General features: G+C 39.4%; 1 protein-coding gene across 1 annotated transcript; it reads right to left on the reverse strand.

The window, feature by feature from the left end:
- Positions 1–34: 34 nt before the first annotated feature.
- tspan33b (tetraspanin 33b) lies at positions 35–24905 on the reverse strand. The gene is given in 10 exon segments (XM_048168416.1): positions 35–103; positions 5450–5479; positions 5481–5567; positions 5569–5613; positions 10651–10779; positions 15957–16052; positions 16802–16876; positions 19084–19211; positions 19321–19378; positions 24067–24905. Coding segments are annotated over 10 exon segments (813 nt in total). The 5' UTR covers positions 24163–24905.
- Between the last annotated feature and the right edge of the window lie 305 nt (positions 24906–25210).

Here is a 25210-nt window from a genome sequence, read left to right on the forward strand (position 1 = left end):
GTTTGGCGGCACTGCAGGTGACTGTCTGCTGCCTCTACAAGACGGATTGGATCTCTTTCTGGATCTCAGAAATGAGGATCAGAGACAGAACGATGCCTGCGATCTGTAGATCAAAAAAAAAGAACTGTGTCAGGACAGTAGTGTGCATGGAGAGAGGATCGTAATTTCAGTTCCTGCCCAACACACACTTAAAAATGTATGAATGGAAATGCAGTGCATTGAGTAATATGGGATAAGAATACACAATGTTCATTTCAAAAGGAGCACAATCTTCAAAGGGGGCATATGTGTATAATTCAGATTGTCTGTATCTATAGGCCTATCCTTAATTATATACATTAAAAAGGTCACACACACATAGGCATCATTGACCTAATAATGAACAGACACAATATTGCCAGCTATGTTGTCTGTTTCTGCTCCGCCAACGAAAATAGTTTCAAAACAAGGCCACAGCAGAATGAACCATTGTGTGTCTGAGCTAACGGTGTAGGGAAGGGTTTTTTTCTGTTTTTCTGTATGAATCACTGTTTCTGAATGGTTGAGTGAATGATTGAATAAGGCTATGTTTAGTCCAAATCCGATTATTTGTGTATCCGACTGGAATCTGATCTAAAAAAAAAAAAAAATCCAGTTGAGACGCTTTGTTGCTATGATACAGAATATATCTGATTTCGCAGAATTTGTTTCAGACTAAAAATTTCGACACTTGGAATGTATGTTCCGACTCCAGCAATATTAATTTCTTAAGAATGTTGTGACAGGTAAAGGTATAATTTGTAAGATATTCGCAGTAAAATATCCAAAAACCACTCTAGTGTTATATATTTTGCAGATTACTAACAAATTTGTTTCAGACTAAAAATGTGGACACAGCGACATTGGAACTTGAGACAAGGAATGTATGTTCCGACTCAAACTAAGCTTGATGACGTCAGCACCCTGTCTGACAGATGTAAATCTTCTAGTAGCTGTGCGTGCAAACTGCCATCGTTAATCTTGCAGAGACGGCGAGCTTGAGCGGGGAGTTCTTTGCGTGAGTGAGCAGGTAATTATTCTGATTAAAATTTGTATAGTATTTTAAAATGTAACGCCAGTACGCCATATTAAGTAATGCATACTATTGCCTGCGAGCTTCTCCTCCTGTCTGTACGGTAAATTCTCACTGTGCGACAGAGAGTCGAGTGGTTATGACGCAATCGTTAGCCTATTTTTACAAAAACTGTTTCTACGGGGCCATAATGTAACATAGAAGGTAATGGAGCCCTTTATACATTGTCGTGTATCTTTAGAAATAAATAATGGACAAATTGAGTCTTTAAACGCCTCAGATGTAAAGTTATGTGCTGTCAAAGTGACGCCAAAATGAATGGGAGTCAATGGATGGCTAACGCAAGTGAAGTTCTGCTACAAGATGGCGGCACGCGGCCGACTTCAACTTCCGGTCGACTTCCTTGGGCACTGGAAAATTCCCATTCTAAACAGTGACACGGGGCAGTGCAGTCGCCTGTCAATGACGTCAGTTACCCTTTGTTACCGCCTTTACTGACGTAGAAACCACATGACAACAGTGTCGTGGACAAATGCGCAAGTAGTGCCTAGCGTCCAGCAAACCACTAGCTTGCTTCAAGCAGTTCCTTATTTACTTCTTGCACGTTTTATGGTGGATTGTGTTACTTATTTATGGAACATAATTACTGTTTACCATCTGCCGCTGGTTCTGTCGACAAGGACAGCTCCCGTAAACGTAAGCGTACGGGCCATCCAAACGACCCAAGAAGAGTTTGGGACAAGAGGAGAGAAAGAGCGAGGATCAATATCGGTGTTGCATTTTCTAGATGGAGAGAGCTTCGCGACAAACTTCACCTAGAAAGAGATGTCGATCTCGCTTGTGTTTTACTCGACAGGTGAGTTGTTTTGATTCGTATCTTTACAGAAAACGTATGTCATTATAACGATCAACAAGATTAGTATTATGGGCCATACACGCCAAACGCGGGGCATCGCGTCTCTAGACCCGCGCGAGGACGCGTCTGATCAATAGTCTGATCAATAGTCTGATCAATAGTCTGATCAATAGTCTGATCAATAGTCTGATCGCGTCTTTGCATTGACTTTGTATGTAATCTACTCGCGCAAATCGTTGAACTCGCGTTTGCTATGTATGCCCAATTATTGTGTTTGAATGTACACGAGTGTATATATTTGTTGAACAAGTGGTAATCGTTTTCATATCATCTGACTAAACAGTAATCAATTAATTTGATAATTTACTGTCAAACTATATTTGCTGTATTGTATTGCAATATAGCATGACGCAATATGTAATGGTGGCATGTGAAAATTGGTCTTTTTCAGACACTTACGAAATCCAGTATTGGATAGATTTTGTTAGTTACTGTAGCAGCTACAGTGTAGTTATCATAATTTTACACCGTAACCTCACAATAAAAATTGTGCTGTCAATATATGATACATATGGTAAAGCGGAAGCAGCGCCGGCGACTGTGGCATAATAAAAATTACGCTGCTCATGAGGCGTGTGTTGCGCAATCGCTCCAGCGGCCTTGTTCAGCTCCCACAACACTCGGTCCTGCTCTGCTTCATACTACAGTAACGTTAATAATTAACATGTTTTCTTCCCAAGTCCTATTGCACTGTCTGAATAGGCCTCTAGCGACCTCTAGCGGACAAAATTATTACATACTGCACCTTTAAGCCTAGTTCAGACTGCACGATTTTCAAAGTAGTCGGGTCACTGTTCTTTTCACACTGCATGACTATCTTGGGCAGCATTCAGTCGCTGCTGTTTTCAAACTGCACTATGGATCGGCGACAGAAGGTTTCACACTGCACGTCTTTACAATAGAATTGCCGACAACTCTGGATCGCAAACAACGTTTCACAACCAAACACGCGAGATGTGACAAGGAAACAATGCAATATCACACATGCAAGACCGGAGTTCTCACGTGAGACTGGGATTATTATTAAAAGTGGTAGCCCACAAGAAGCTTGCAATACGAATTGCCTGTGCGCTGATTTGCAGCGAAAACAAGAAAAGGAAAAGAAGAATTTTGAGGAGGAACTGGTTGGGGAGACACGAGGAACAAGGATTGTGTGTTCTACAAGTGGTCTATAACTCCTCCCCGAACTCCACGCTGCTCTGTATCTTGCTCTCTCATTGGCTGTCGGTCATCGCCGATGTAGTTTTCAGTCAGAACACTTTTCACACAGCAGGATTTTGAATCGCCGACAGGTCCATATTTAGCATGCCAAATATCTCACGTGCGATTCTCTCAGATCACGTCTTTGCTCATTCACACTGCGTGATTGTCACTCGCGTGAACGAGCACCGATTTGCCTGTGATTTCGGGCATTTGACGGCGATTTCTCAACCTGTCGGCGAGCCAAAATCGGGGCTAAAATCGTGCAGTCTGAACTCGGCTTTAGTCGGTGTTGTATTTGTCCCGCCTCTCCTCCACTCTGATTGGATGGTTGGCTAAAAAGTGACAGTGATGTGCACAGCGAGGTGACTGCTTGAGCATGAAAAAGACGCTCAGCGCCTCGTTATGCTCCTGGCGTTTAAAAAATGCGGCGCTCCCATTGAAAACAATTGGAAAAGTATGCTAGCTGCTGGATAAAACGCTTTGGTGGACACAACCTTTTTATGAGGCAGCGGCAGAAACATAAGAGGCAGGTATGCGTGGCTTTATTCCTTGCTGTCGTCTCTGCCGGTTTCAAAACATGTCACCGTTATCATTTGCTGCTCATCCAGCACTTTGCAACCATGCAAGTGACTTTCAGCATGTTTCCAATTTGTTTACGTTGTACATACAGTGCAGGTTCTGAACGGCAGCTCATTATTGGGCCAATGCTGTTTACGTGAGCAGCACGACACATGCGTGCGATGCTGATGCAGGAGCCGGCCAATAGAGGGTATGCACGTCGACTGTTATGACCTGCGGTTACGCCCACTGAGTGGCAACATTGGTTTTCAGCGTATATGCCGCGAAAAACACAAAACACATCCAAAACGGGAAAGAGATTTGTGATTGACTGTACAAATAGCTTCGACACAAAACCTGAGGTATATATTTAAAGACCGCCGAAAGCTACCGAAAAAAGAAGCAAATGGATCACTGCAATTCACAGAAACAGCTGGACTCCAGCAGAGAAACATGGATTTGCAGTTATCATTTTGTGTCAAACTGTTGGATTTTGAGGTAAAATCATACCGTATATATATTGTATTGTTATATATCAATTAAATATTTACCATCTTATATTCTGCATAATTAGATGTTTTTAAATAAACATGACAAAAACTATACAAGTTTTAGGGCTGGACAATATGACGATATAAATAACATTGATATAAGTGATTACTCGGATTTAAACCTACCTATATTGCAGTTATATAAAATATTCACAGGCATATTTGCTTTATGTATTTCCCCGGCGTCGAAATCAGGCACATATAAATGTCAGGAAACACGACTCCTGGCTGCATGTCAATATCCATGGAATATGTTTATTTGACAAGTTGTAAGGAACACTTTCGAGTCTAACCTTTAGTGTAATCGTTTGTTTTACTCGCGTTTTCGGAGTTTCCTCTGTTAAATCCAGTCACGCCACAGGTTCTTTTGCCACTCAGTCCAGTTCCGGCGGGAAAGTGACGTCGATGCATACCCTCTATACTGGGTCGGTGTTCTGATGTAGAACCCGGAAAGCACTGCTCTGTCTATACAACTTAAACAGCATAGGAGAATGACAGGGTCGAGTAGAAGTTGTTGAATAAAGTTATTTTTGTTTTGCTTTTGCATACAAAAATCATTCTCGTCATTTCATAATATTAAAGGTTGAACCACTGTAGTCACATTGACTATTTTAACGATGTCTTTACTACTTTTCTGGACCTTGAATGACGGTAATTACATTGCTTTCTATGGGGGATAAAAAGAACCTCTTGGATTTCCTCAAAAATATCTTGTGTTCCGAAGATGGAACGATATGAGGGTGAGTAATTAATGACTGAAATTTCATTTTTGGGTGAACTAACCTTTTAATGGTTAATATTGATTAACAAAGCTGTAATAATTCACCAGTGCTTTCCTCAAGATTTTCCTATGGGTTTTTATAATGGTGTAAATTACACAGACCCATATCGAAAAGGTAATTTTGACTTGATGAAAATGTCCAAGTATCGTCAACTTATGTTTACCACAGACCTTATTTTACTCATAAATTAAAAAAACCCATTATAAAAACCTACAGGAAAATCTCGAGGGAACCACCAGCAAATTAGTCTTCCAGGTTTTGACGTCACAGCTGCAGCACTATTCAGTACACTGTTTGTTTCTGCTGTACTGACCAATCAGCACCCTCGATCGGATTCGGAACTCCCCAAGTCTGTTTGAGAAACTGAAATCATTCAGCTGAATGTTACCTGTGGTAAAGCGAGAGCCAGAGTCAGCGCCTCCAACTAACAGCAGGTGAGATTCAATCCATATTACAGCTCTGTCTGAACAGCCCACCGGATAGATGGATTTAGTGGCGTCCAGAATAGTTCTGTGTCTGAATCCCAAAGCCACACATGGTGTTGATCACAGTCTGAAAGAGTAAAAGAGAAGATGTTCTTGTCTTCACTGCTTTGTCTCTTCAGATGTTATAAGTCTTTAAGCAGCAGGGGGCAGTAATGGTTTAGCCTCATTCTTGTCCTTTGCTTAATGCATCTTATTTTAAATCTATAGTATACAAATACAAACATGATTAATTAGTAGTTTTGCTAAAATAAGCACAACTATTAATACTATGCATATTTTGCCATATATCTAGGGACCAGAATATTATCTGGGGAGATTTTGGGCTAGTAAGCAACCATATAACAACATGGTAAAAACACCTGCACACATTAGCAACTGCATAAAAGTGTCCTGACAAGAAGTACACATGTAAATGAAGTAATATTGCACAAGTTCTTGGCGCTTTTGATTCTGTTGTTTATGATTTATCTCCTTCCTTTAGTCTAGCTTTTGCATGTTTAGTGTTTCTACCACCATAGGCAGCTTTGACACCTACCCGACTCAACAGCGTCAATAGATCAGGGCCAGTCATTTCCCCTTAGCTTTTTACGACTTTAGTGTGAGCATTTCACCATGCTTCATGACAACCTGAGGATGTTGAAATCCCTTTTGTTTTGTGGGTTGCTGATGTAGAATACAGGTCAAGATCATATCTGTAGATATATGCAGTTTTTAATTGAATGTCTGCACCAAGAATTTACTTAAAGGGATAGTTCACCCAAAAATTTAAAAAATTCTGTCTCCCCCTCAAGTTGTTCTAAACCAATTTCTTTGTTCTGCTGTACACAAAGGAAGATATTTGGAAGAATGTTTGTAACCAAGCAGATCTTGCCACCCATTGACTATCATAGTATTTATTTTCCTATATTGTAGTCAATGGGGGGCGAGATCTGCTTGATTACAAACATTCTTCCAAATATCTTCCTTTGTGTACAGCAGAACAAAGAAATTTATACAGGTTTGGAACAACTTGATGGGGAGTAAAAGATGACAGAATTTTCATTTTTGGGTGAACTATCGCTTTAACATTGTGTGATCTAATCATAAAAATCAATCACCTTTTTTCTACAGAGATTTTACACCGCTTTCAGTATTCATCACTGATAACTGACAAGAAACCTACACATGAAAGATCATCAAGATAATTTTAATGTCTAAAAGGGGATAAAATATCAGCATTTCCAAGTATATTTTGTGTTGATGGTTAAACAATCCAAACGCATGTGATCCCTGAACAGGTTTCCATTAAATAATGCAATGATTCATTTTCATATCACCTGCCCAGATGCTGCCATAGAGAAGTGCCATTGTCTCCATGTGAACAGCTGTTTGGATGAATCACTGAATTTTCTGTCATTCCTTTTGCTTCAAACAACATGCCTGAATACTGGAAGACAATTAAACCCATAAACCACACAGCTTTTCTCCCTCAGCATCATAAATGTGGCATGGTTCCTCCATTTCCGTCTGTTTTTGTTTGAAAGAATTGCATTTCATCCACCCTGACCTGTTTAGAGAGTGTTTATCCAGCAATCACCGTAGACATTTGCCAAGGGAACAGAGACCATAATATTTAGGTCTGCCAAGGAGTCGCCCCATATATCAGTGATCTATGTTCTGTTTGAGTATCTTATCAGCATTTAGACACGTCTCACGGTTTGAATTGAAGCACACATTTAGCATTTCAGTCAAGCAGCTGCTTTGGACGTCATGCTAAAATGGCACAGCTCGGTCATTTGCTGCCTTGAGAGGCAAGAAAGTAATTCAGAACACATCAATTCTTCTCAAATTGCTGCTATGACAACTGTGTAGAAATTGAAACTTTGAATTACTGATACATTTGGTAAACCCAATCTGTTTAACTTCACAAAGCTTTTACTGATGTGATTATAACAGGGGTAGTAATTAGCAGCACAGGCCATCATCGTTAAAGATGAAGGCGCAAAGGACACTTTGAATCCGTCTCTCATGGCACTTTGTTGCCAGAGTGCAATAAACCAATGACCACATACAGTTTTGCTGAGCTGATGAGATGAAAAATTATACAACTTTGCCTTTGCACTAATGCTACACTACAAAGACTGAGAACAAAAGGGGTGGGAATGTGTTGAAATAAAGGATCAAAATGAAGGATCACTGTATAACTGAACACAAATTTTACATTTTCTGAAAATGTGAGTGGTTTTTGCCTGCATGTGCAAAGCTCGCCACCTTGATGCTAGAGTGTTTTAGGTGGTTGCCAGTGTTGTTTTGCAGTGGCTAAAGCGTTCTGAGTGGTTGTTAGCATGTTGCTGTGCTGTTGCTAGGATATATTTGGAGGTTTCATTGAAGGTGGGCTTTTTTAATATGGACCATTAAGTCTTTATCCTGTTTTTGGTCATAAGCTTATATGGCTTGGGTCCATATTGTTTTTTTTTTCATCCATTTTATCATCCACTAATTGATTCTGATCTCTTAGAATTTTTTTAAACTTCTGAATTACATTATGAATTGTAGTATTAACTAAGAACTAGCTATGAGCTATAGTAGTAAAACTCTCTAGCACCACTAATCAATCGTATATATGTATACTTTAGGTCTCCAATTTCAGTGCGTTACAGTGATTGATACAGGATATGAATCATTAATTTCAAAAGGATATATTGGATATAAATATAACTTTTAAAATATTTTTTAATCAGCAAGGAGGATGCATTAAATTGATCAAAAGTGATGTCAAAATGTATCACATGTTTGTTCTGTCTTGGTTTATTTCTAGTTCTTGTACTTGTTTCCTTTGTTCCCATTTCCCCACCACTAGTTAGTTTCCTTGATTACTGATTAGCTCATCATATGTTCTTAGTTTTGTTAATTACCTCACGGTATTTAAAGTCACAGTGAACAGGAAGTTGTGACCGGCTTTACTTCAGAATTGTGATGCATTTTCTGAGTGAAACAAAAATATTAAATGAGAAAAATGTGGCTTGTTTTTTTTCCCCGCTGAGAATTATGCTGCCTTTACATGCTATCATAATCCGCTTGTTAAGTCATGACGTAAGGAACGCCGTTTCCGGGTCCAAGCCTCGACTTATTTCACTTGAGAATGCCATCGACGGCCGTTTATGAGCGCTATTTATTCATATTAAACATCAATCATTTTAAAAAGTTAAACATTTTAAATACTTACAGTCTACACAACAGTCTCCGTGCTCACAGCGTCACAGACATTAATTTTTTAACGATTTATAAAAGATGAATCATTGTCTGTGGCCATCTGGGATTTTGGTATGGAGATAAAGGTTATAATTATATATTTTTTTGTACTATTACACCACATCGTGTGTGTATATTAGCACCATTTGTTGTTTTCTTGTGGTATGAGATAGAGCGTTTGGACCCGGAAGCGCTGCCGCGTGACGTCAGACTTAACAACCGGATTATCTTAAATACCAGTTTCCTAAGTAAAAATACACACGAACGGCATCTGATGTCGTGTTTACCACTGGGAAGTTCGTAAATAATTTTGATATCCAAATTCCCGAGATGGGCGTGCCAGAAACTTTAAAACATGGTGGAGGGGAGAACTACTGCTGTAACAAGTATGATTTATTATTTTTTATTTCCCCACAACAGCTAGATCATCTTGTCTTGTCATTAATGTAGCGCATATTGTCACAATCATGTAACAATTCGTGTCACAATATATCGCAATGCAAAAATGCAACAATATGTATTGTATATAGTTCACCCGAAATGAAAATTACTGTGTGAGGGGAAAAAAAAAATCAAGATTTCAGAATTTTATTGTCAGTATGACATTAAACTTCTATATATAATGTTGAATATAATGTATAATAATGCAATGGGGGAATATTTGTGGGTCCTGATTATGCCAAATATCTTACCAGTAAAAAGTGGCCTACATTACTTTAACTATATCTAGTCAGTGACAGATTGCAAGCATAATCATCTAAAATAATTCTGTATTTTCAATCATGAATATTTTTATTCTGTTGTGTCACCATTGTCTTGTGGTGTCCAAGTCAAAGCCTATTCATTCCACCCCAATGTAATACCAAATTTAGCATTTTAATCAACAGTACATTTTTTTGTTAACCTTTTACATATGTCTTGGAATATCGCAATAATATCGTATTGTGAGTTCAGTATTGTGATGTGTATCGAATCGTGACATGAGGGTATCGTTACACCCCTAATATATAAATAATCATTTGAAGCATATTATGTTTTATACACAGTGAAAATAGCCTGCATTTGACCGAATTACAGAATTGTCAGCAAGCGGACTATCTAGATAGCATTGTGAATGTCAGTGCATGGGACACTAAATATAATTTTGGATTTAATACGTTTTTACCAATAAATAGGCAAGAACCTGGTGTCCTCCATGATTCCCGTTCATTCCGACAACAAGCACTTGAATGCAACAAGCTCATAATCACGACTTCTGAAGTGGGAATTATGACATTTCCGATAGCACGTGAAGGCAGCATTAATTGGTTCTAGAAAAGTGGGTGTTCATAATGCTTTTTAAGGACCAAATCAGTATATTAGAATGAATTCTGAAGAGATTTGAGCTGCTGAAAATTCAGATATTTAATTTTAAAATATATGAAAATAAAATTAGTTATTTTAAAGTGTAATAATATTTCTCAATTTTATAATTTTTACTGTGTTTTTGATTAAATGAATGAGCCTTAGTGAGCACAAGAGACTTCTTTCAAGAACATTAAAATATTCAAACTTTTGAATGATATAACAGTAAGTGTTATTTTTATTCTCTCAGTATATGTTTTTTCAAGGTGATTATACCATTACTGTACATCTGTTGCAGCCATGAACATTTGAGAGAATGTTTTCAAATTTAAAATGGTGAACCTGGGGTAATATAAAACAATATTGTGAAGTTAAAATGTAATTATAATGATTTAGAACTCATAAAGCAGCATATGAATCTTCGCTTCACACACAGATCTCATATCTGCTTATATTTCGATGTCCATTTTCATTTATTCATAACTGCAGATTAGAGATCGGTCTATGCGTATAGGTGGTTTACTCTCACCTCTCCTGGTAGAGGAGTGCAGCATGAGAAGGGAACTGCACACCTCTCATTGCTGGGGTTTGATGGGGTGCAGTTGAAGTAGAGGTTCCAGGACCAGTCGGTGTAGTTGTTCCAGCCACAGCATTTGAACTGCAAGGAGCAGCGAGGAATGAAGGGAGAGAAGTATTTTTAGACACTGTCTCTCAGACCACATATTCACCTCTTATCTGCTGAACCCATGAAAATTTTCATTGTGAGGAGGCAAAGAGGCAGGAGAACATACTGTACTGTATTGTAGAAAAGAACATTTGCTTATTTAGAGAGCCATGCATGTGTTGAGTTCACATTGCCATATTTACCAAACTCTGCACTACAGTTAGGGATAAAATAGGGATAATTCACCAAAAATTTATAAATTGTGTAACTCTCATGTTGCTTGAAATTCACATATTTCTATTCACAAAATGAAATAAATGGCAGAATGACCAATTGGTCCAGATGATATAGGGTTGATAAGGAATTAAAGGATTAGTTCACTTTAAAATGAAAATTACCCCAAGCTTTACTCACCCTTACTCAAATGCATCACTTTGCTTCAGAAGACCTTTATTATAACTATCTTCTTTCTGATGAACACAATCAGAGTTAAAGTCATATACACCTTGGATGGCTTGAGGGTTAGTAAAGCTTGTGGTAATTTTCATTTTAAAGTGAACTAATCCTTTAATAATTTTATTTAGATACATTAAATTGATCGCAAGGTCTCTAACATCCACCAGCTCTGTGATGTCGTCAATGAAGGAGTGGAAGAGGATTCCAGTGGCAACCTGTGAAGCTCTGGTGAACTCCATGCCCAAGAGGGTTAAGGCAGTGCTGGAAAATTATGGTGGGCACACAAAATATTGACACTTTGGGCCCAATTTGGACATTTTCACTTAGGGGTGTACTCACTTTTGTGGCCAGCGGTTTAGACATTAATGGCTGTGTGTTGAGTTATTTTGAGGAGACAGCAAATTTACACTATTATACAAGCTGTGACTACATTGTAGCAAAGTTTCTTCAGTGTTGACTTGAAAAGATATAATAAAATATTTTTAAAAATGTGAGGGGTGTACTCACTTCTGTGAGATACTGTATAACAGTGGTTCTCAAACTTTTTTCCCAGTGGGCCGCACAATGGTCCAAGTGCAAGTCTCACGGTCCGCATATAATTTACATATGACGTCACCAATGCAAACCAATCAGATTTAATGTTATGGTATTAGCAGATAATACTATTATTATACCAAGATTACAATAATAATCAGTAATTACAATAATAATCAGTAATGCTCAATGAACACACAAACTGTATATACATCACTTTAAGTTGCTATTTAGCTAATTCTGTATGACTGTATGACTCTCTTCAACAGCATCGCAGTAGTCACCAAACAATCACATAAACGCCTTAATAAGCAAATGTTACTCAGCTCTTTTTACAAACAACACTGAGCGCGCTGTAGGCTAATTAAAATCTCTGACGATATCAAGCATTCTGTCATGTCGCAATCTCTCGCGCAGCATCGGATCCGCGAGCGCGCAGAGTTGGGCTCATTCCAGCCGCGGGTGCGATGATGCGGTTATTTTTACTGATTTAAAATAGCTACATCAAACAAACACATCGAATTCACAGTTCAGTCTTTTGAAATTGTAGGTTTTGCTTGTCAAGTACTTTACTACAAAGCAAACAGGAAGGCTGCCCATCTCGCTCATTAGGCCTAACAGCAAACTGATTCTTCCATTCTTCTTACCTTTACTGCTGATGCTGCGACTCTTCATGTTTGCATGCACGTGTTCCTTCATTTTATCGTCCACATTTAGCTTTTCTCCTTTAATAACAAATTTGACCATTTTGAGGCTTAAATTTACAAAATTAATGGCTACTGTTGAATTCTTCCTAAGCGCGCACTTGTGTTTGTTTCGTTAACTGAGTGATTGCGTCATTAGCCTACATTGCCTGATGTCTGAAAATAATAAATGCTCACCAAAATTATTTTATATGACAAATAAAGCATTATAGCTCATTTATATTTATTTAATTCACTTTAATTTAAATTTTAAAACAAAAATAAATTGTATACTATTTTTTATTATTATTATTATTGTGGTCGGCATATCGCGGGCCGCATTTACATTTGTGACGGGCCGAAGGTTGAGAACCACTGCTCCACACCAATTCAAACGCTGCGTCGCGCGACTCGTGTCCAATTACATCAAAAGTATACACTCACTGGATGTCATGGCAACTGAATCACGGAGGAAAACTTTAAATATCTCGCCTTCGCTTTAATTTCGGACCATCTCCAAAAAGACATAAAACACTAAACAAATGATTTTGACATGCGTTTATCAAAGTAGGAAATCCAGATTTTTAATCCCTTACACACAATTACTGCTGTTGAAATACGAAATGGAGGCGGGTCCGGATTGAATTCCCTCCGGGTCCGGATCCGGACCGGAGTCCGGACTTTGAGAAGTGCTGCTGTATAATAATATTAAAAACGTCTTGGTTACGTATGTAATCCTCGTTCCCTGAAGGAGGGAATGGAGATGTACGTCACCAGCTCTCTGGTGATATCCCAATGACTGACGAACTGGGATATCACCAGAGAGCCCTATCAGCTTTGAGTGAAACTAAACAAGCCAATGCAATATTTGCATAATGCGCACCGCCCCTGCCAGGTGGATATAAATAGGAAAGCGGATGCAATCCACACTGTTTTTCGCTGAGGAGACAACCTAAGTCTGCACTACAGTGAAGGCACAGAAACTTTGGTGACAGGACGTACATCTCCGTTCCCTCCTGGGGGAGCACCTGGAGCACCTGGGGGGCGGAGAAGTGGACAAGCTTACACTGAGAGAGTCTACTGCTGTTCCGCAAGACCCACTACAGTAAGACTTAGACAACACTGGGGAAGCGAACCCATAGGGGACGCTGCGGAGGCCACAACCTACCCTGCAGGGGAGGAATTACGTGGAAATACACATATGGACTGGCCGTGGTCAGTACGCATATGGAGTCCCTGGGATGGCTCCAGCCTAGAGATAGGGGGAGACTCATCTGACAGGTGACAGCAGAGCTGGTTCTGCTACGTGAAAGACACAGGCTCACCGTGGGGAGTTTGACCGTGGACAATACACATATGGGACCACTCACGTGGAGAGATCACAACATATGGCACCCAGCCAAACCTCAACGTCAGAGACGGAGATTTGGCCTGGCATCAGACACTCCACAATGTCCGAGCCGCAAGGGGAGGTGGAGGAACTTGACAGGGTTCGCCAAGCAGGGAACTCTACTGGAGCAAATGGATACACGTATCCGGCCCGGGGGGCGGGAATGGCATAGCAAGCCGACACTAGAACGGGTTCTTAGCATTTACCGGCTACTGGAAGCGAGTATACAGAAAGATACTCGTTCCACACGAAGGCTATAGAATCTAGCGAACATATTGGGCGTCCACTATCCAGTGGGCCATCCTCTGCTTGGGGACAGCCTTTCCCTTCTGCTGGCCTCCGTAACAGACAAAGAGCTGATCTGAGGTCCTAAAGCTTCGCGTTCTAACCACGTACAGGCGCAGAGTGTGGACGGGACAGAGCAAAGCCAGGGCTGGGTCTGCCTCCTCCGAAGGCAGCGCTTGCAGGTTCACTCCCTGATCTCTACAACAGTCTACAACCGACTGGGGGAGATCACTTAGAACCTCCGCATTCCGTACAGGGACCAGACATGGAGTTTCCAGAGGTCCGGACGCGGGTGCCAGAGGGTGCCCCGTCTCTGAATCAGAAGGTCCTTCCTCAGAGGAATGGGCTAAGGAGGTGCTGTCACAAGGAACGTCAGTTCCGAAAACCAGGTCCGAGTGGGCCAATACGGAGCCACTAGCAAGACCTGCTCCTCGTCCTCCCTGACTTTGCACAGGAGCTGTGCGAGAAGGCTCACTGGGGGAAACGCATATTTGCGTAGGCCCCGGGGCCAGCTGTGTGCCAGAGCATCCGTGCCGAGAGTGCCCTCGGTCAGGGAATAAAACAACTGGCAATGGGCTGTGTCCGGAGAGGCAAACAGATCTATCGCCGGACACCGGGCAAACTGAATCACATAGCCGAGTCTGATGGTACGAATGAGCCAGCAGGACGGGCTGGGAAGCGCTAGCATCATTTTTTGTGAAAAGCTGGGTACCGCTGGACTCCGGAGAGCCAGCGACGGAACAATATGAGTCACAAATTCCCCCCGGCCCGCACCTCTCCCTCCCCCGGAAGAGATGCGGGCATCATATCCCAAAGAGCTGACATCCTCTCCTCCAGGTCACCCGTCTTAGGAACACTTCCTCGTTCTCTTGCCACCTGGCTTGGCTGGGGTCTGAGCGGGCTGGGCGCCGCGTCCGCGCCCAGCTCCCTGCTGTCTGGCGGGTGTAGGCTGCTGCAGGCTGCTGCTTCGCAGACTTGGCAGGGGCGGAGGACGACGCAGACGGGCGCCCTTGACGACGAGCAGACTGAGGTTGGGCAGCCGGCGGTGGGGTGGAGGCAGCAGCGGACCATCGGGGCAAGATGTGTTTGATGGCCTCAGTCTGCTTCTGTGCGGCCGAGAACTGCTGGGCAAAGCTCTCGACCACGTCGCCGAATAGGCCGACCTGAGACACGGGGATACTTATCGGTCTCCCTCATGTCAGCCAAGGTCAGCCATAGGTGGCGCTGCTGGACTACTAGTGTTGTCATCGCTTGACCAACGGAGCAAGCCGTCACCTTGACTGCCTTAACATCAGCACTACCAGCACAGGAAACAAAGGCTCTTCAAAGGCTTGAGAAGTCACTCTCAGTCAAATAGCAGGAACACAACAGGTTGGCTCCGAAGCGAAAGACAGAGTGCGATTGCATCTGCTTCCCTGTTTATACCCACCTGGCGGGGGGCGGTGCGCATTATGCAAATATTGCACACCAATTCCATTGGCTTGTTTAGTTTCACTCTCTGGCGATATCCCAATTCGTCGGTCACTACTGACGTACGTCGAACGTGACCGACTGAAAGGGAACAGTTATTTGATATTTCACAATATTGGTGTTTTTACTGTATTTTTGATCAAATGAAGCTTTGGTGAGCATAAGAGACTTCAAAAACATTCAAAAACATTTAATCCATAAATGTATATTTGATACAAAAAAATAATTAATTTTGACCGTAAAACAACAAGTGTAGACTGGCTTTTTTTTTTGTTTTTGTTTTGTTTTTTTTGTTTTGCATGAGGCCAGATGCATTATTAATCTGCACCGTCTGAACAAAATAACACCCCTACCTCTTTTTGGATGTAGTCCATTAGGTTTTGAAGGTCCAGGTCATCTCGATAATGCACAATGGCTTTTTTCACAAATTTCCCCAGAGCTTCGCGTGTCTGTGAACATGACACTTCATACAGTTTAGCCAGCAAGTATATTTCCATACGTACCTAAAATCAAACACTTACATCTGGGTTGTATATGCATATGTAATTGTGCTACGGGAGACAGGTCGACAGCGCTAATTCACCATGGCGGCTCTAATAGCATATGCTTTAGTGTGGTAATTAACTCTTGGGCCCCCCTGTGCTCTCTCCTTCTCCCTTGTCAGTTCCTCTAACGCTGGCATGTTCAAGCACCTCTGAATGTCATTAACAGGAAGCCTCCATCGAAACGGAACATTTGGTCCCACTTTGATGTGGCAAAGCTCTTTAATCATTAAGCAGCGAAGATGCTTGAAGCGACGTCGTTAAACTGCCCTCCCTGTTTTACCGTGTGTGCTGTGAAGTATAGTGTGATGTAATACTCTCGACCTTCTCCTGGTCTGTAGAACTTCAAGATTCCACTCGTAAGATGAGGTAATAGTAGACCGAAAGGAAACTCTATAGCAAGAATTGACATTACGGGTAAAATGAACAATGGAAGTGAATGGTGAATTGCTTTTAAATTGACTTGCTATCCCATGAGATGAACTTAGAGACTGAGAGATGACTGCTAAAGTAGGTTAACCCTCCCCAACCAACCCAAAGCCTAATGTTACAATTAATCTTTAACAGCCTTGAAAGTCGTAACAATGAAATACACTTCATGTGATAGCCTGTATCCTATATCAGTGCTGTGTCTATAATTTCAAGTGAAAGCCCACCTGGTCAGAGTAGAAGAAGCCAAGGATTGCAATGGCCATTTGGGTAAGAAAGACCAGGGTAAGACTAAATGAGAACTAGAGAGGAACAGGAAAGAAGATTCTCTTACTTGTCTTTAACTGCTAAATGATCAAATTTACTGATAAGTAACAGATATATGTATAAGACCGAGGCTAGTTGTCACACTTTCTACTCTTTGTACTTGGTTGTGTAGGTTTATTTTTGACACTTTAAATGTCTTGGCTACTGAAGATATTTAACATTTCCACCATAATTCCCACGGAGAAAAATAATACAAATGCGGGACATGTTGTCACAGTAAAAACAAATACACTAAATACACAGTGTTATTTTAGTATATCATTTATATACTAATGTAGTTTTTAACAATATTTCGAATTAGCTTTTATTTTAGTATTTTCATTTAAATTTGAGTAATTTTGCTTTTAGTGCTTCAAATTAAACTTATGGTGCATTCAAGTCATGTCGGAGAGATCGTATTTACGAGTTGAACGCACATGAATGTCACTACTAAGTCGTATATACGAGTGGGAAGCTGAGGATTTTCTTTAAGCCCAGAGTTTATGATTTGAGGGCGTGACAGTGAGAAAACGAGGCAAAATAGTACAATACTTATAGGTATTTAGCAGTGACATTGTCAGGCTTTTTTATTTACTACAAAATAAGCTAATTGCCTGCACAAAATATGATAGCATTGTAATACAACAATAAAATATGTAACAATAAAGTTATATTGTTACAGTTACAAGTTACAGTGGCTTCATAAATATATTAAAAACATAAAAAAGCAAACACACCTGATGTACATTCTTTGTTCTTCATATTCTAGAAGTAGGCTAGATTTTAAAAACCATGCTGTATTTTTGTATAGTTAATTAAGTGAAGATACACCGCCATTGCTCCGACGAAAATGACTTGAATACACAAGACGTCGTGAACACGACTTCCAAACTCTAGGGCTTTTCACACTTGAAATAGTTAACCCTGGGTCATTCTAAACCCCTGGTAAACGAAATCCTGGGTTATCTTTATTCATGTTTCACACAGCTACTATATCCGGGGTTAAGAGTTAATCCTGGGTATGTTTCACACTGCATCTAAACCCCAGGATAAAGTCCTTAGTTGCGTCCCAAATGACGCACTATACACTATGCACTTATACGCTATGTACTTATGCACTATGTACTCATCCATATAGTGTGTGAATTGTATAAGGTTATTTTGTCATTTAACAATGGAATCTGATCCCCCTCCCCCTCCGCTACGTAATTAAAGCTGCGACAGTTGAGTGCATGAAGTGTCCAACATTCTACACTTCGTTAATTTAGTGCATCATCCGGGTATTTGAAGTGTACTTTTCTCTTTTTAGAATTTTCAATGTGAACACACTACTTGCATTATTTATACTTAAAAACGTCATAGAATAGTGCATAAGCACGCGAATTGGGACGCACCTAAGCATATTTGCAGTATCAGCAAATAGTGTCACTGAATGGACAAATGCAGCACGTGACCTGTTTCTATAAAAGCTCTAGGATTGCGCGTCCTCATATTACACTTTGTTGACTGTATCAAATTTTGAACTTTTCAAGCTATAAAGAATGATGGACTTTTCTTCACTCCAATTGTCGCGTTTCCCATCGCCGTTTGACATTTTTACTATCATATGCAGAAACAACTGTTTATACATCGCGTGGTGTTTCCATGACTTCCCAAAGCGCGTGAATATAAGGCAACGCGATTGGTTGTCGGTTGCTAAGCATCTAGTTGTAACATTCTAACGCCATCGTTTCACACTGTACAAGTTTGGCACTACAATGCGGAGTTAACACAGCAAAAGTGGTGCTAACCCTGGAGCACCGCTTTAAAATCCCGCTTCAAAATTACAAGTGTGAAACACTCCTTTACCCGGGGTTAAAAGTGGTGTTTAGAACAAAGATAACCTGGGGTTAAGTGCAGTGTGAAAAGCCCTTATCTAGTTACCAACATATTTTATTGTATTTACTTTATTTCAATAAACAAGCAAACAAACAAAATTTTTTTTTAATCATTTTAGTTTTGGTAATGATAATAATCCTGATGTATGAAACATATTGTGATATCATATCATAACCTTTTTAGTTACTAAGATACACCCTATGTGACAGCCTCCTTATACTGTAGGAAAGGAGTTATAACTACTGAAAAAAGATAAAGTGTAATCCTTATTTGTAAGTAACTTTGAATAAACATATGTGTAGATAATAATTCAGTTTCTGCTCACAATTTTAAGGAGCCGTATATTTTCCCGCAGAGCTCCGATGCATCCACAGAAGGTAATGAAGAACATGACCACCCCCACCACAATGAGAATCACAGCAGGATCAATGAGGAATGTGTCACGCACTGTGTCTGAAGGGTGGAAAAAAATAGAAACACAGCAAACCTCTTAACTGATTCATACATCTGCAGTTTATTCTATCAGGTGAGGTGAGGAACACACACAAAATAGTTGTCGTACCTGTCGCTTTTTCAACTTTGGCATATACCCCAATGGCTACAATAAGAAGAGAAAACACCTAAAAAAACAAAAAAACAAAATCAACGAATAATGTGAAATAATCAACTGCACAATGTATTTACTATATACACTTAAGTACACAGTATATATATCAATTCAATATATATACAGTACAGTCCAAAAGTTAAGATTTTTTATGTTTTTAAAAGAAGTTTCGTCTGCTCACCAAGGCTACATTTATTTAATTAAAAATACAGTAAAAAACAGTAATATTGTGAAATATTATTACAATTTAAAATAACTGTTTTCTATTTGAATATATTTCACAAAGTAATTTATTCCTGTGATGGCAAAGCTGAATTTTCAGCATCATTACTCCAGTCTTCAGTGTCACATGATCCTTCAGAAATCATTCTAATATGCTGATCTGCTGCTCTAGAAACATTTAATGTGTACAATTGTACAAAATATTTGTGTACAATATTTTTTTTCAGGATTATTTGATGAATAGAAAGTTCAAAAGAACAGTGTTTATCTGAAATCTAATCTTTTGTAACATTATAAGTGTCTTTACTGCCACTTTTGATTGATTTAATGCATCCTTGCTGAATAAAAGTATTAATTTCTTTAATTTCTTTTCAAAAAAATAAAAATAAAAATTCTTACTGACCCCAAACTTTTGAACGGTAGTGTATAATGCTACAGAAGCTTTGTATTTCAGATAAATGCTGTTCTTTTGAACTTTCTATTCATCAAGGAATCCTGAAAAAAAAAGTACACAACTGCTTTCAACATTGAAAATAATCATAAATGTTTATTGAGCAGCAAATCAGCATATTAGAATGATTTCTGAAGGATCATGTGACACTGAAGACTGGAGTAACGATGCTGAAAATTCAGCTTTGCATCACAGGAATAAATTAATTTGTCAAATATATTTAAATAGTACACAGTTATTTTAAATTGTAATAATATTTCACAATATTACTGTTTTTTACTGTATTTTTAATTAAATAAATGTAGCCTTGGTGAGCAGACGAAACTTCTTTTAAAAACATTAAAAATCTTAGTGGTTCCAAACTTTTGGACTGTACTGTATATACTACTGTGTACATAATATATATATATATACACACACAGAGAGAGAGAGTCCTGGTCAGAATTATTACACCCTTGGTAATATGAACAAAGATGCCTGTGTGAAATAAATCTGCATTGTTTATCCTTTTGATCTTTTATTAAAATGTCACAAAAATTCTAACCTTTCATAGAAGTAAAACAATTGATATTGGGTGGGGGTGGGGGGAGGATCTCATTATGAAACATTGCCCACAATTATTGGCACCCTTTTATTAATTTTTTCAACCTCCTTTTCCTTATAGTCTTCACCTATAATGCCTGATGAGTTTGGAGAACACCTGACAAGAGATCAGAGACCATTCCTTCATACAGAATCTCTCCAGATCCTTCATATTCCCAGCTCCATGTTGGTGCTTCTTCTCTTCAGGTCACTCCACTCATTTTCTATAGGGTTCAGGTCAGGTTACTGGGACGGCCATGGCAGAAGCCTCATTTTGTGCTCAGTGACACATTTTTGTGTTGATTTTAATATTTGTTTCAGATGAAAGATCCAACCACGGCTCATTATAAGATTTCTAGCAGAGGCTGTCAACAGATTAATTTTTTATCTGTTAGTATTTGATGGAATCCATAATGCCATCTAAACAGGATGTCCAGGACCTCCAGCAGAAAAATAGGCCCACAACATTAAAGATCCAGCAGTAGCCTATATTTAATCGTACACATGTGGTACTTTTTTGTGTTCAAAAAGCTTTTTTATTTATTTATTTATTTTTTAGAACCCATTCTGTTTGAAGTTCCAGTCATGTCTGACAACTGAATATGCTCGAGATTGTTTCTGGATGAGAGCAGGATTTTTCTTGAAACCCTCCCAAACAACTTGTGGTGATGTAGGTGCTGTTTGATATTTTTTTAGGCTTTCTAATACTAACTGTTTTCTGCAATTCTCCAGCTGTGATCCTTGGAGAGTCTTTGGCCACTCAAACCCTCCTCCTCGCCGTGCATTAAGACATAGACAAACATCCTCTTCCAGGCCGATTCATAATGTTTCCTGTTGATTAGAATAATCTATTGATTAAAATATCTAAAGATGTCCCATTTCCATCATCAGGGCAGTAATTAAGAAGTAATTACTGCCCTGATGATGGAAATGGGACAGCTTTAGATATTTTCTTACAGCCAATTTCTGTTTGTGAAACTCAACAATCTTACTATATTCTTTGGTTTTACTTATTGTGATGGATGATTAAGGGAATTTGGCTTTTGTGTTACCTTAAACAGGAAGCCATGGCTGGATAATTTCATGTTCCTAGTCACCCTGGTTTGCTTAAAATTGTAAATATGAATGGGAATATACTTCAGAAATAATTCTTATTTTACTCTTAAGAATTTCTAGGGGTACCAATAATTGTGGCCAACGTGTATTAGAGAAAAACATTTATTTCAGAATAAATTTCCCCCCACATTCATTAGTTTTACTTCAATGAAATTTAAATAAAAGATCAAAAGGATTAACAATACAGATTTATTTTCACAGCAGTCTTTGATCATATTTACCAAGGGTGCCAATAATTCTGACCATGACTGTATTGGTTTCTCCACATACATACATTATTTATTTTATTATTATTATTTTAAACAAAGACTACATTCCTGGAGATGAAATATAACAGTCTCTGAGCAATAGCCTGGTCCTGAGACCCAGTTGGCATCGCTGGTAATATTGCTGCCCTCATCCTGTGGTGTTTTTTGTGTGTGTGTGTTGAGTGTTACTGCAGTTCCATTATGAAATTGAAAAGTCTTCCACCTGAGTTTTATAAAAGCAGTTGAATCCTATCAGCTCACTCCTTAAGAGTTGATGACTGTACTTTGAGAGCATCTACACACTTGGCTTGCATATAAGGAATCAGGTTAAAGAGCTATTCGGAAGCTTTTTGGTGCAGTGGAGAAACAGCCACTCCATATACACGGTTTTGTGCTTTTCTGAAAAACCCAGCCAGTCAGTGCGGCTGGAACAAAAGACTAATGGATCATGCCATCCAGATGTCCGTCTGTTGTGCACAAACATTGGTTTAGTGTGAAAAGTGTGAATTGGCAATGCTGTCCACATTCCCAGCACAACACTCACTCACAAAAGACAATTAATTCCAATCACAGTCCACAGATTATTTGTTTTCAGTGAGAGTTGGCAATTTGAGACAATACGAGTGAGAATGACTGCTGATAATGTGACAAAATTGAGCAAATTATGCAAATGTGGAGTATGCTGCTTTTAGTCCATTTCCATTTTTAATGATGAATCAATTTTTTGCTAGTTTTTGGTTTGTTTGATAGTGTCACCAATTAGTCATCTAGATGACTGATAGATGGGTTTTGCTGAAACTTTGAAACTAATGGAAGCATCAGTTAGAATACGATTTACATTATAATCGTTTAACTCTTTCTCCGCCATTGACGTAATTTTCCGGCAATCCATGTTTTATATGTTTTGTGGTGCTATTATGCATCTTCTGAAAGAATACAGAATCTCCGGATCAAAACACAAGCAAAGAAAGAAGCAGGAAAAAGCGATAAAAGCATTGCTTATGCATGTAGTCATTGTCAAAAATGTGATTTTCTCAGCTTTTTGTTCAAAATGTGGCTTTTTTTAATGAAACACCCACATTCAAGTGTTGATAAAAAATAATGCATGAAGCTAGAATAAAGGTTTTTTTTCTGTTCTTTCTTTTGATATATGTGACCCTGGACCACAAAACCAGTCATAAGTCGCACAGGTATATTTGTAACAACAGTCAACAATACATTGTATGAGTCAAAATGATTGATTTTTCTTTTATGCCAAAAAAAAAAAATGTATGTTATGTGAGTGGATATGCGTTGCTAAGGGCTTCATTTGGACAATTTTAAAGGCGATTTTCTCAATATTTTGATTTTTTTGCACCCTCAGATTCCAGATTTTCAAATAGTTGTATCTCGGCCAAAAACAAACCATACATCAATAGAAAGCTCATTTGGGGGGAATGGTGTAGTATATCCTAGCTGTATGAGGGTGAAATGTTCAGTAAGGTTTAGGTAGACGTTTTTGTCAGAGTTTTTTTTTTTTCTTTTCTTTTTCCATTTAAGGTACATTTTGTGTTTTAAACCTGTGCAGTACATCCAGTGGGAAGTTTACAGGAAGCTTGAGAGTCCTGAACAAAAGCATTTTTGTTCCTGCAGATTTCTGCAGTGCAAGCAGTACTTGAATGGAAAATCCAGGCAGACTGTATCACAGTCAATGCACTGATAAAACACAACACAAACTACCAACAGAAGAGGAGCATGAGAACAGATGCTTTTGTTTTGATTGCATGTTTGTTTGGGGATTCAAGCCTTCCACTGCATCATATTCTGAGATTACATTCTCGAGAGTGGCATTTTTACTCTATTCATAGCTATAAAATTCCTTACAATTGTATGCAAATAGAGTGTTTCGAAACGAGTCATGTTGTGTTGAAAACATTACGGTTGTAGAACAATTGCAACAGCGAGTCTGTTAAACAGACTAAATTACACCCCCTGATGTTTTATTCATTTCCAAGCTGGCCAAAGAGCTTATGATCTGCAGCCTGGAAGTGTCCTTTCCCTCAACAAAACCAATTTGGAGCTGGTGTCAGAGGCCTTACTTACCCAGAATAGAAAGCTGAAGAAGAACAGGAAGTACCGAATCCAAGGGTTGACGAAAGAGAACATTTGCGTCCTGGTAAGGCTCGCCTGCCTATCCATTCTAACAGATTTTTAGAGGCTGAGGATGAAAAATCAGCGATGTCAAACGGATATGCCATCCACTATGTATGTTTCAGTCCACGGCTATAGCCTGAAATGGACTGCAACAGCTGTTGTACATGTGGACTGACACGCCGCGCACGTTAGTGTCTGTCGAAATGGCCAGAGTGCCACATTACATAAAAGCTGCCTTTGGATGCTTTGAAAGCTCCGTTCCATTGTTTTCGATCACCAGTACAGCCAGTGTCGAGAAGAATTTGCAGTTAGGCAAAACAGACAGGGCTTTTCCAGTGTTCCAGTTTCGACAATATTCTCTGTCTACAGTATCTCAATATGAGAAGACATAGTGGCTCTGTGAAGAAAAGTAGACCCTGTGAATCAGACTGTCACGTGCCTGCTAACTGCTTCAAAGTGATGACTTGATTATCAGGGCTGCTGCGAGACTCTTGGTAGATCAAGGACTGGGAAACCAGGGCAGGCAGCACAAGAAACTCTACTGCTGGAAAGCCGTTCTAAATATAAATGACCCATCATGAAACTGCAGTTTCAGGAGTAGTTTGGACTCTGCTGGTTGTCTGACTGCCTTTTCCCACTGGGAGCTCTGCTGTTTCTCTGGACTGCATCTGTAAAGCTCATTGAATCCTTTATTCATGGGAGAAGGACAATCAATCGGGTTGTTGAGAGTCTTTCTCACAGGTTTATTGATATAGGCCCTGAATGTTTTTTTCTTTGAAAGTTTGGAGACAGACCTGAGGGCTGTTTCATAAAAGATGCTAAGAAAAGCGAGGATTAAACTCCAAAACCTGACTCGAATTAACCTAACAAATGAGTTGGGGCTAAAGCGGTTTCATAAAAGGTTTGTCTCTTTGTCTAGCAAAAAAATCCCTCATCACTAAATGAAAGCTTAAAATGTAGGCCTGATTTTTTCAGGTCTATTGACTTTGAATTTCTGTGTTACTTTTGCTATATTTTCACTTAAAACAATGATTTGGTAATCCTCTTGTACCACTGTCCTCTTTTGTGCTAAGAAATAAGTCTCCTGACAGTT

The sequence above is a fragment of the Megalobrama amblycephala genome, linkage group LG19 (assembly GCF_018812025.1).
Source record: "Megalobrama amblycephala isolate DHTTF-2021 linkage group LG19, ASM1881202v1, whole genome shotgun sequence".
Classification (NCBI taxonomy): domain Eukaryota; kingdom Metazoa; phylum Chordata; class Actinopteri; order Cypriniformes; family Xenocyprididae; genus Megalobrama; species Megalobrama amblycephala.